At 31.7% G+C, this 13,596-nt stretch overlaps 1 protein-coding gene across 1 annotated transcript; it reads left to right on the top strand.

Moving 5' to 3' along the window:
• Nucleotides 1–2,395: 2,395 nt before the first annotated feature.
• LOC136979543 (patched domain-containing protein 3-like) lies at nt 2,396–13,596 on the top strand. The gene is made up of 4 exons (XM_067275549.1): nt 2,396–2,463; nt 3,172–3,684; nt 10,231–10,712; nt 11,928–13,596. The coding sequence occupies exons 2-4, from the start codon at nt 3,176–3,178 to the stop codon at nt 13,571–13,573; spliced, it is 2,637 nt and encodes an 878-aa protein (XP_067131650.1). The 5' UTR covers nt 2,396–2,463; nt 3,172–3,175; the 3' UTR covers nt 13,574–13,596.

Raw genomic sequence — 13,596 nt, 5'->3', positions numbered from 1 at the left:
TTTCAACAAGAAAAATTAATTTTTAAGAATTAATATTTAAAATATTTCAGTTAAGATCATTCTAAAAGAGTTTATTAAGTATTAATCGACACGACATAGTAGAAAGTATTGTAAGAAAAGATTTGCCTTGACAATAGATTAGATATTAGTGATTAGTTTACATTACGTTATTATTAATTGCATACGTAATTTTACACGTGCCACCGTATTCATTCCATATTTATTCTATGACCGTGTTATACTGTAATTGGGTTATATGCCACCCAAACGATCTATTGCTCTCAAAATAATAGTAAATATTTAATTTTATTTATTTTATAATACGTTGGTTGACACTTGTTCTACTTTCCATTACTTCGTTCTCTTGTTGCTTCTGTTCCCCAAGCTGGGGTGTCGAGTTTTGATGAAAATCGCGATTTGTAAACGGTAAAGTCATTAGTATATTTAAAGAAATAGTTAAAAAATAATATTTTACAGGGTCGGAAATTATTAAATTATTTATTTTTTACCTCAGGGTTTTTCTTGCCGTATGCATTTGAAGGTTACTTCGGCAAGTTTCTGTGGTTCTTTGCATGCAGACTATCTGGAAATATAAATTTCACTATTACAATAAAGTAAAATATTACCATTCTTAAGACAGAGATTGAATAATACTCGTTAAGGTAAATTATCGGTTAAATTAACCCTTACAAAGGCCTCACAGGAGTTTGATGCTAACGGGTGTCTATTATACTTAACAAAACGATATCTTACGTAGATAAAGTAACGATTTCTTCAATAACTATACAGATATAAGAATGCCAAAATCGTTTTGCTGATTGGAAAAGTACAGTATCTATGCACTTTTATTTCTTCGTTGTTGACAACAGTAAAAAAGTTTTGAATTATATAGAAGAAAATTATGTCAAACATTTTGTTAGTAAATGGTAATTTAGTGTAGTGATTTTGGTTTATAAATGTGCCTAAAAGTTTATATCATAGAACAGCAGTTTTTAATTACAGTCAGTGGTGGGCTGAGGTATGATTTTGAGTGTGGTAACCACCGGTCCACTTTACAGATTAGTGTTATGCAATATAATGCCAAAAAATTGAGTGAACAGGGCGGTAAATTAAAACGAACTGAAAGTGTTTTCTATAATAAATAAGTATTTACATTTGAATATAATTGGAAATTTTAACTATCAGCTTCTTTACTTATCCAATTTTAACAGTACAGCATTCCGGCTCTTCTGGCATTTGCAAGAACTGTCTTATGGCCAATCAGACTCTGATTGTGTTAGCTTTTTTTTAATGTTGTAGCATATATCTATTAGTTATTATTGATTATACCGCATTTTGTGTAATTTATATGCAAGTGAAATCACTTGCATGTAAGTTGAAAGAGCCAGCTTCATTAAAACTGTATGATAGACTTCTGTAAAAAATATAAATAAAATTAAAAATAAATAAACTAACATATGTATATATACTAATATTTTAGTATATAAATTAAGTAGGAAAATTTGAATACATGTATTTGTAAGGCTCATTAACATGAAAAAGCAAACATATAACAACCATTGCCAAATTCCAGGAAAACAAGTGAGATTTTAGAATCATTTCCTTCGAATCCTCATATTTTGGAGTGGAAATATAATAAATTTGCACAGAGAGATTTAGACAATTAAAATTAATTATGATCATCAAGTGTATGTGCAATGGATTCAAGAGTTTAATATCTAAATAATTATCTTTTAATAGGTAAAAATTTGTTATCTTAAACAATTTATAAGATATGTTAACAAAGTATCGGTATTCTTAGATAAATAGTTATATCAAACCTAACAATAATTGTATATAAAACAATCGGTTACTAAAAATTACAAAGAAATTCGATTTGGTTAATATTATGACAGTAAACATTTAAACGATGGCAATGAACTTTAATAAAAGTCGCTGCACTCAGGATTTATGAAGAATAAAAGGTGCCTTTACTATATTTATGGAAATATAATACAGTTTGACATATAAATTATTTTAAAATGTAATAAATTAAGAAAACAAAGCTGTACTTTCACAGCTGTACTAAATCTCATCAGTTGATTGAGATGAATCTGTTAATTCTAATAAATACCTGTTATCATTTATCAACCTGTAAGAATTTCTTGAACGAACGACTATAAAATATTTAAATTAGTGACATTAAGTAAGTCTGTTATTTAGATTCGTATTAAATTATATGCTTTAATTAATTAACTTTAAAAAGTAGCATAACAGATGTCCTTAATTATAATAACCCTTATTTGTAAATGATATTTATATGGTTTAAATTTTTTATCATATTGTTTGTACTTTGTGCTTTCGAGACGTTCTTTATCAGATTAGGTTTTTTAATTGAACTTATCAAACATTTTACAGATAGAGCGACAAACATTGAAACTTCCACACTTTCGTCCCTGATATTATTTAACTCGGATGCTCGGTGTAAGTAAATCTAATTAAATTTTCACAATTTTTGTTTTGTTTATATTATTATTATTACGTTTTACTTTCACTTAGTTGAGGTTAATGTAAATTTACGTATAACCTGAATAAACGACACTAAATTTAATTTCATACTGTCGTGTATTTCTATCTGAACAGGCATACTGTATATATCTTACATAATTATTGAAATTCAATCTTAATATTCTCTCACTATAAGTACCTATTCGAAAAACATTCGCGAGTTTCATGTGTTTGAATTACGTAGCGCTGTTCTCATAACTCCTCCTTCGGATCCACAGCCTACACTTTCTCATTTTTCGATGCTCCCTGCATGTGTTGCAATTAATAACTCTTCGTATAAATGTACACAACATTGCAGTTATTTAATTCATAGCCTGCAAGTAGAGAACGTTACAGTTGAAGTATAATTAAATATTAGATGCATAATAATGAAGAACGTTATAACAATAGGCAGATGGTGCCTAAATTAATGGGGTAATTGATATCGAAAGTAAAATGTTTAGGCATTAAATTTTTGCTGTTTGACATTTGGGTTTTTTTGATAACCTATTCAATATCTCTTTTTGGTTGCATCATCCCACAATTTTATAAAAAATGCACTTTAATGAAAACATTTCCTCAGTGATAGTGTTGATATTGTATATCTTACAAAGTGTTTACTACGTTTCACTTTTTTTCTTGTAGAGAAATGAAGCATGATTTTGTAAGAAGAATCATTTCTGTCGGCTTATCTCGCATTGGTTATAACGTAGGATGTTACCCTCAACTGTACGTGGCAATTCCCTTCATACTTTCAATTGTGTTAGCGACTGGAGTATTAAATATATCACCTTCGAAGGACATAGAATATCTTTATGTACCATCAGATGCAAGAATTAAAGCAGACAGAGCGGCAATCGAATCAATTTTTTCCACAAACACGTCGCAGTGTGATTACAGAAGAATATCTAGATTCGAAGGAACTGTAGGCATACAGGTAATATCAAAACATGAAACTTCCATATTAGAAGAAACAATACTTGAAGATATCGTCAAACTTGACAAAATTATACGAAATGTCAGTTTTCTATGGAATAACGCATTCATTCGTTATGAAGATATATGTTGTAAGCCGGATGGAAATACTTGCCACGAGAATTATGCTTTATCATTTAAAGGAAAGACAGAAGACATGAAAAAAGGAATACACAATGTCAAGTAAGTTTTTTCTGTTTACTTTTCCTTGTTACGTATACATAAGAACGGAATGGAATCGTGTCAAAGTTGACTCTCCGAGATTTTTGTAAATCTTCACGTTTTGTCTCCTCCTAGATCAAAAAAGCCAAAAAATTCCGTGGAGGTCTCTGTATGTGTGTGTGTGTAGTGTGTTTGCATTATTTCACTTAATATCTCACGATGGTGTAAAGATTAAGTAACAAAATTTGGCATGGTTGATTGTATATGAGAAACATTGATGCTATTAAATTTTAGTGGTTAATGGATGGGGAGATTATAGGGGTCGTGTATATCTCCAGTAGAGTCAGACTTAATAACGATTCTTTATAAAACTTGTCCCTATCCTGAAAATTAAGCTTTTTGTCAATTTATAGTAATTAAAAATATAAAAAGTTTGTATATAGCCTAACAAAATCTCAAAACTAATTGCGTCAGACACAATTTTATTAGATTATATTGTAATTAAAATTATAAAAATCATTTTTATATAAGATTTCATAACAGCTGGAAAAGTTATGCAACTCTTTGAAGAATTTTTTGTAAATATAATTATAACGGTTAATTGAATATGAATCATCACAATGTGAAATTCATTTGTTTATGAATATACCAAATTGGCTAATCAAATCATCCCTTATACAAAGGGCTGCCAGGTTAACGAAAAGTGTAGGATTAACTGAAAGTTTATAGGTCCATGCAAGCCTTAGTCTTATAAAATTTCAGTTATCCGTTCAGTATAGATATTTAATATCGTAATCTTTCACTCTTCGGTGCTGCTTCTTCTCGGAGTCAGGCGGTAAAAATAAACAGTACTGCTATACAATACAGTACTTAGAAATGAATCAATTACCAAAGTAGAATGTGTGACATCACTGCACTTTTCCAAACGAAGTTTTTGCCTAATTACCATACGACTCTCATGAAAAAATAATCTGTTTCTAGTCTACTAAAGTTTAATTTTTGTGTTGTTTTACCCATTTTAAACGATGGTTTTTGTTTATTTTTTGGTCAGATATACTTTTCTTTTGGCTTTTAAAATGAAAATCCTGTCACTCAATCTATTTCTTACTGTTCTGTCACAAACATTTGTTTTATTTTTCTTTTATTCTGCATTTGATTGATTGAAAGACTTTTTTTTTAATTTTTTAAACATAACTTACTTTTTCAGTAGATGATCTTGCTAGTTTTACGTCTCCTGTGTATTCAAACTTTTTCCGATTTACAGTTCTTAACGACACACCAATAAACGTTGCAACTTTTCTTTAGATTTTTCTATCTTGCTGCGGCTTTGTAATTTATTTTCTCACATCATTATTAATTCTTTAATTGGGGCCATTGTTTTAAAAAGACAGGTAAAATATCACTATTAGAAATTTATGCAAACACTTATTCTTAAATGTAGACTTATAAATTCCTACTGTTGTTCGTCTTCTGTCTGCTGTCGTTCCTGAATGTCTAGAACGGTGTTTGACAGAGTAATCAGAAACCAGAGATAGATAGAATAGGAACAGCAATCCCCGGTTAACTGTACACGAATGTCTGATGCAAACCGGATGTCAGGTTATTTCAATTCAAACTTTTCCACCGAAAGGCTTTAGATAGGTGACTGTATGAGTCTGTTGCTTACAGGAAACAATATGATATACTGAGACAAGCCACTACTATTTTGAGGTGAAAAGTATGTTTTAATTGAATAAATTAAAAATATATGAATAAAAATTGCAGCCATACATTGTGACCATGTCACAATAAATAATTGTTCGTATTAATTAAGATTCTGTTTAATCATTCATCATTATAATGAAAATAAAACGTGTTTTTAATACTTCAAAAAACCTTCAGAAAGTTGTTTGGTTGTTGTATCAATATAAAGAAGAAAACTTCGACTCTCAATTGAGCAAGACAATAAATCTGCCGGTCTATCCACCAATATTAATATAGTGCCTCAATTTTATGTTTCTTAGAATTTTTTGTCGGTTAGGAATTGTTAAAAATCACTAACAAATGACACTAAATGTGTCATGTATGGGTCGTAAGGTGGCGCTTCTAGTAAGAGTGTCAGTAGTACCAGATTCGATAGATATACTGGTCATTGATCTATGCTCTCAAGTAAAGTTAATATGTCAGGTCGCCGTTAGATGACGCTAGAGTCGCGTTAATGCGAACAGAAGTTGGTTTATCTATTTGGTTAGTAGATAGTTTCTCCATGTTCAAGCATTTTTGTAACTTTTTTCTACTGTTCTGTCAACTGAGCATAACATATCTATTCAATACATAGGTAATGGTGAAATAAGTAAATAAATTTGCATTTTACTATTTTAATTTGATACATATGCATGATAACATAATTGGGAAAACCATACCTTATTTTCTTATACATTTAAATAGCCATAGAAATTTAATATAGATAATACACACTATTTTTTAATACGGTAATTTATGAACTTTAACAATACATAAAGTTTGCTATACAATTTTACTTAATTCAATATAGTGAGAAATAATATTTGGGATGAAGCAGGTTTGTATTTTTGTCATGAGAGATTATGTTTCTTAATTAAGAGACTCACATTGGCTCTACATATTTTGGTAATTTATATAATATCCTGCACTATCAATAATAGAATATGAATAAACATTTATTGGTGGCGTCATACGCATGTCATTTGTTTATATAGGCCTAAAACATCAGTAACATGACTTTCTTTTAGACTCCATGTCGCCACTAATCACTATCACTCTCAATATCTAACAATATTGTCTGAAATCGTACCATTTACCTATTTTATTTGTCAACTTCTAACTCATCATTACCTCTAAGTTATTTATATGCCTGTAAATATGTTAAATATGTTGTGTAAATAGTTGAAATTTCCTCTGTTTTTTGTAACAGAATATATTTGAAATCCTAGAGCTAAATCTACTGACTTATAATCTCCTTCTCAAACCTATTCATAACTTTTTTTCGCTCGACTTTAATCTGTCTCTACCATTAATAAACGCAATACAATATGTGAATAACATATATAATAACCTTTTTCTCACTGCAAACTACAATAATTCTTTTAATATTAATAGGTAAAAAAGATACGGCTTAACTATAAACTCCAAAAAATTCTAAATCCTAATTCTCTTTTTATGTAACACTTTAAATTTGTCCTATGTTAACACATGGTTTAACATTTCTATAAAATTTCCATAATTAAATACATATAATTCTCATCGATCCCTTTTATTCCTGATTCAGAGAGTTTTCGAGAATCCCGAAGGCATCCCATATTAATAATATAAATACAGACTTGACTATTAATTTTTTGACTACCTTTTCTTACCCTTAACGAAAACTCCCAAAATATTTAAAAATGAACACAAATTCTAAGCAAAAAACAACCTGTCTAATCAATTTAAAGTCTAAAACCGTGAAAATTACAGTTAATATAAATATAAATATTAATTAACGTTATTTACAAATAAATAATTTTTAAAACCGAATTAAAATAGTTTTATAAGCAGTCCTTTAAACGAGTCAAAAGCCATATCTATGTTAAAAACGAAAAAAATTCATATATTAAATATTCGAATGTTTACAGCTGACTCTCCCTATCAGCAAAACTGTGCCGCAAAGCGATTGGAGCGCTCGAAATGGCAGAAGTATTTATTACGCCACTATCGTAGCATTAGAGCTATTGGCAGCTCAAGGACTAGTATATCTATCGACTCTGGTAGTGCCAGCTAAATTAATACGGAGTGAACAGTCAGGCAATAACTGCACTGGGATGTCATACAATACCGGCTAACTTAGGAATATCTTATTATGTTTATATAATTTTTTACTAAAGTATAGTAAACACCGACTTTTCTTTTAAAATGTGTGCTTTATTTGATATATTATAGTGGCGACGAAAATAAAAAGAAAACGATAAAAGACGTTAACATGATAGTGTGGGAACGCCGGGAGGTAGACGGAGTCGTATCTGCTTTCTTTCGGCTCACAGGTCGGGGAGAGACCCGCCCACTTTCGCGGATGGCTAATTTTGTCTGATATCCCGAATCGTCGGCATTAAGTAATTAATTGTCAGGTCGAGTGGAGTGGAGGAAACGTATGGGTTCGTCGATAAGATCAAGGCGATATTCGAATAAACGAAACCATTGTGAAAACAAACCGCGATTTATTTAAACAAACAAACAAAATACAGAGAGTAGCTCTACTCTAACGCGTCCGGTTCCTACCAATTGGGGAAATTATCGAGAGAGAGTTTAAAAACTTTGGGGTCATACCTCTTCCTACAATGGATAGGCTGGAGTAATAGTAATGTCTTCAGATCGGTCTTTTTTCGGTCGTTGAGGTCGGCAGGAGGTCGGGCTTCGGCGTCCTCGGGTATCGGCTCTGGATTCTCGATCGGGATCAGGCGGGACGGGCGTCTTATTCGGACCTTCAGCGACCCCCGTTTGTTGTTTTTACCCCCTTTATATACCCCGGGTCACGTTATCTCCGATCACCAATCGCGATAGTTGTCGAATCGCTGGTGATTCGATCTCCGTGACTAAGAGTTTGGATCCGGGGAGAAAGGAAGTGCTTTCCGGCGGCGGAAGTCTGAACATCCTTTCAATTTTGAACTTTTCTAAAATTTCCCACGAGGATAACAAACAAAAGGTTTTGGGCCGGGTTTAACCCGGTCCTCACAGTAGCATCGAACCATCGGACCTTTCAACCCTGCACAACCCAAATTATAGAGGATCTATGCCTATATATACTTGCGAGAACTAGGATGGCCTCTTTTATTCCTAGACTTATTACACCATCACTGGACACAAGATCAGAAGATCAGTCATAGAAAATCAGTTTATTTTCTAAAAAAGTATGCATTTCAGACCTTAAGTCCTTCATCAGCATTTTTTTTACAAATATTTATTAAACTGACATATTCACCTCTATGAAATGCACAGTATGATACCAAGTAAAAAACGTGAAATGACTCACAGTACATTTAGCCTGTACTTTGCATGGCAGACTGGCAATGACAGATCTCACATTTGCGCATGTGCTACAGTTGGTATTGAAGGGTTGGACGGATTTCACAAATGCTCTTCTGCTACACGATTACTACAGGATCCGTAATGAGTTGTCTGTTCATAACAGGTGTAACATACGGGGCAACAGAGCCGTCATTCCTCCACCGAAGCAAATAACCATTTTGAAGAAATTACATTCGGAACATCCCGGAATGGTTTGAATGAAAGCTCTTGCGTGTGGTGGCTGGTGCATTGATAATCACGTCAACGAGTACCACGAATGTCAAATCAACCAAAGGAACACGCCAAAGGCTCCAATTCATCTTTGAGATTTTTCGGGGTGAGTGTCCTCACCCAGAACCTGGGCGAAAAGACTCAACTTCAAACAGCATTATCAGAGCCTGTGACACCAGTACCAACACATTTTTGCGCATTGTAAGTGGCCTAGGCGGAACGTGAGATCCCAAAATATTTTGACAATTATGTCACTGACTAAGAGGAGAGTAAGGTTGCACTCCCGGTAGAGGACGCTGTAGTACCAGTTTTGCCGTCAAAAATAATTACAGACGTGAACGGGTGAGCAGTAACTGCACGTAGGATGTCAAAAAATACTGGCTAATTTTTAAGTATTCTATTATGTTCATATAATTCTTTACAGACATGTAGTAAACACCGAGTTTTCTTGTAAGATTTCTGCGCTTTTATTTGATATATCATAAAATAATAAACAAAAAAGTACAGATATAGGTGTTTATTAATCTTTAATATCATTTGTTAGCAAGTAAATCAAGTATTAACTTTAATGTAGTTCATTCTCCCATTTTATTAATTGTGCATTACTATAATGTATGTGTAGGGTCATAAATACAATAATATGAAAGTACCAAATAACATATTCTAAATACAAAGAGACAGGTAAATCAACAGAAAATATTCCTGAAAAATTTATTGTCAGGTAAATTAAAATGTATGTGAAAATAAAAAAAAAAATTATCGTGTAAACATTATAAAGTGTTTTTACTGTGAATTGTATTGAATGGCCACAAATAACAAACCCTTCTATTTATCTTATAATGCTTAAACTTCTGTAGTAATTATAGAATATGTAGTTTTGGTAAAATTAATGAATTCCAAGTATTTTAGATGTTCCAGCCTTAAAACATTAGGAATAATTGCATGAAAACATTAATGAACAGAATGAATACCTCCTGTTCTTATTAAATTTTGCTTTGTATATGTCAATAGTATCTTGAGTATATCAACTGCAATTTCAGACATATGTTAACCACAAATAAACCCAACAACATAAATATCTCTTGAAACGGACTATAATTATAGTATCTGCATAAGTAATACAACCGATCATAAATGTAAAGATGATTTATCACCGCATTGCAATTTGAAATTGGATTTTGTATAAAAAGATAATTTCTACTTTTAAATTTCTATCATATTATACTTAAAATTGTGTATATTTATTTAATGTTCCAATAAACTTCTTATATTTATTTGCAGATATCCAGTTGACAAAATCCGTGGGAACGTGGTAGTTTCCGGTTTTGAACTTGGAGGAGTCACTGTAAACGAGGAAAATATGGTTCGAGATTTCAAGGCAATTAGACTGTATTATCCGCTGGACAGTGCCACAGAAGAGAAGAAAGAAATGGCACTGAAATGGGAAGAATCGCTTTTAGATACATTATCGAAAGTTAATTTGAATAATATTGAAGTTTATAAGTTCCTTAGTCAGTCTGTCAATAACGAAATTAACCGTATTGGCGAAAGTATTTTTTCTATCATGGTTATTTCTGCTCCAATTATGCTGATATTTGCGGCAGTTTCTTGCTTATCGACTGATGTACTGTGCAGTAAGCCTTGGTTAGGTATTGCTGGTTGTGTATCACCTTTCATATCCAGTGTTGCAGCATTTGGACTATTAACTTACTGCAAAGTAAATTACTTTGCATTGAACGCGATAATTCTTTTTCTGATGCTAGGTAAGTTTTAAGAAAATTTTATATTAAAATCATTATATGTATACTTTATTTAATTTAAAATTCAGATAATTAGGAACCAATAGGGTTTATTGTTCGATTTTACGATGAATGGTGTGTTGGCATCCAGATCGTTCTATGACCCATACGCTTCCTATCATTCGTACTACTCAAACAAGTATATTCTGATACAAAGGATGTAAGGCAAACTGATAGGGTGTAGTTCAGTTGTTCCCAACCTTTTCTAGGTTGCGGAACACTTTTGTGAGCAATTTTCTTTAGTGGAACACTTACTTAAGTTAATATGAAATACATAAGCTTGTCATCAGTTATTTTATTAGAATTGAGCAGTTATAACTCAAAATTTCTACTCATATTATTATCGCCAATTCTAAGACAGGAAAAAATATACCTAAATAACTTTAATGGGAAACTTGTACCTCATGTTTTTTTACATATTTCATTCAGTTTTTATCATTGCCTTTATCTTATTCGAAACAGTAGTACACTCCATAAGTACGAGTCGTACATATATATTTAAGTTTATGAAAATTTTATGATTTTAATTTTTTGATATTCGGCGGCTCGAATACGATTGTACACTTTCCGATTTGCAACTAAATCTGCGGAACACTTGGGAGATGCTTACGGAACACCAGTGTTCCGCGGAACACCGGTTGGGAACCACTGGTGTAGATAATCACTATTCAAAAGCATACAGTAGCATAACTGGATAAGTTACACATTGAGTTAATATAATATTAAGAACACAAATAAACTATTGATGACAAGGATATTTAAATAAATGAGTTAAAAATGTGAAAATTTGTCACTTTTATTCTAATTTCTCACTTTTATATTAATGATTAATTGAACATACTTAAATAATCCTTATGTATTCTTAAACATTATTTAAATTAAAAAGTGTCATAGATATAAATAAAGCACGAATGCTTCAATGCGCTGCATTATAATATTTAAACTATAACAGTTTACGTGTAGAAGAGGAAACCAAAATATTGCTAAAAATGAATGGGATCGATAGAATTCGTTATTCTGAAAATTAATAAATCATCGATATCTTGTAATTTTAATTTATTACAAATTAGTTTGTTTAACAAAATGATTATAAATTAAATATTTGCATCACATTCTTCTTTAAGCTTACCTTCTTGCTTAAATGAAGTTATTCAATGTAACATTAATAATATATTTCAGGTATTGGAGTAGACGATTCCTTCATATTGGTAGCTGCGTGGAGACGAACTGACGCCAAGGCTTCTGTACCTGATAGAATGAAAGAAGCATACGCCGAAGCTGCGGTGTCCATCACCATTACGTCACTGACCAATTTTTTTGCTTTTTGTATGGGTTTTATGACACCGTACAATTGTATTCATATATTCAGTGCGTATTCAGCTCTAGCAATTATATTTGATTATATTTATCAGTTATTGTTTTTCGGTGGACTCATGGCTTTAGATGGATACAGAGAAAAGCATAAGCTGCATTCTGTCTTCTGCTGGCCAGTTAAACAAAATTATCCGAAACACGAAAACGGAGTACATTTAAAATCAACAAACAAGAAAACAGAAGAGAATATCTTTATGGCATTTTTCGGAAATGTTTTAGGTAGAATACTTGGAAAACCAATCATTAAAATAATTGTGATTTTAGTCTTTATGATTTATCTTCTAGGTGCAATATATTGTATGCGATTCATTCAAGAAGGAAGCGACGTAGTTAAATTTTTTCCATACTTTTCTTACGTGTTTGAATATCTGAATATTGAAGATAAATTCTTTCATAATTACACTCATCAAGTGCAAGTTGTTGTTAATCAGACATTAGACTACTCAAACATCACTGTCCAAAATGATATAGAAGAGTTTTTGCAAAGTTTCGAGTCTGCTCCGTTTGTATCGGATTCATCCACCACAGAAAGTTGGCTGAGAGAATATTTGGCATTTACTAAATCTCCAGTTGCAAAGTTTTCGCTTTCTGGTTACAATCTGAGTGATTCGGAAGACTTTCTGAGTGCATTTAGAAATGTTTTCTTAAAAATGAAAATAGCAACAAGATTTAGAAATGACGTTGTTTTTAATAAAGAAGGAGATAAAATTACTGCCTCGAGATTTCTCATATCCAGTTACGATGACAAAACTGGAGACGATAAAAAAACTTTCTTTCGGAACGTTAGAAAAATCGGCGAAAAAAGTAAATTTTGCACTATAATATTCAATTTCAGATTTATGTATTATGAACTCTATTCTAACATTCTCTCAAATTGTTTAAAAGCTATCTGCTCTGCAGGGGGGACAGTGCTTATAGTGTTTATTATATTTACCCCGAACATATTGTTTCTCTTGTCTATTACCATTACTATCGTTTCTATCCAGGTTGGTTTGATTGGATACATGTCCTTGTGGAATGTAAATATTGAAACTACAGCATTAATAACTTTAGTGATGTGTACGGGTTTTTGTGTAGATTATACAGTTCATACATCCTACGTATTTATCAATTGCAAAAACAAAACACCAAACGAGAAAATCAAAAGCTCTTTATACGCTTCTGGATATCCTGTTTTACAAGGCTGTATATCCACTATTCTGGGTGTTTCAGTAGCATATTTTGGTCCATCAGAACCATTTGTTATATTTTCGAAAATTTTGATTTTAATGGCGATCTTCGCTTTATTTCACAGTCTGATATTACTGCCGGTGATTCTCAGCATTTTGGATAACATTTCGTTTTCCTTCCTGAAAAAGAAAAGACATAAGTTGGAATGCAATGAAAGTCATACAAACGAACTGGATCTCTTAAAATCTCAAAACATAAATTTTCAGGGACACGAAGTTTGAATATTAATTTTAAATTGATAGGA

The sequence above is a fragment of the Centruroides vittatus genome, unplaced genomic scaffold (assembly GCF_030686945.1).
Source record: "Centruroides vittatus isolate TY-2023 unplaced genomic scaffold, ASM3068694v2 contig_628, whole genome shotgun sequence".
Taxonomy (NCBI): domain Eukaryota; kingdom Metazoa; phylum Arthropoda; class Arachnida; order Scorpiones; family Buthidae; genus Centruroides; species Centruroides vittatus.
Note: the sequence above shows the minus strand (reverse complement) of the source record. Positions and strands in the feature narration are given on the sequence as shown.

What these genes read in the sequence shown, in the direction of transcription:
- LOC136979543 (XM_067275549.1), top strand. Translation starts at nt 3,176, where the DNA reads ATGAAGCATGATTTTGTAAGAAGAATCATTTCTGTCGGCTTATCTCGC. An exon ending in AAAGGAATACACAATGTCAA is followed by an intron (nt 3,685 to 10,230) that starts GTAAGTTTTTTC and finishes ATTTATTTGCAG; the next exon opens with ATATCCAGTTGACAAAATCC. An exon ending in AATTCTTTTTCTGATGCTAG is followed by an intron (nt 10,713 to 11,927) that starts GTAAGTTTTAAG and finishes AATATATTTCAG; the next exon opens with GTATTGGAGTAGACGATTCC.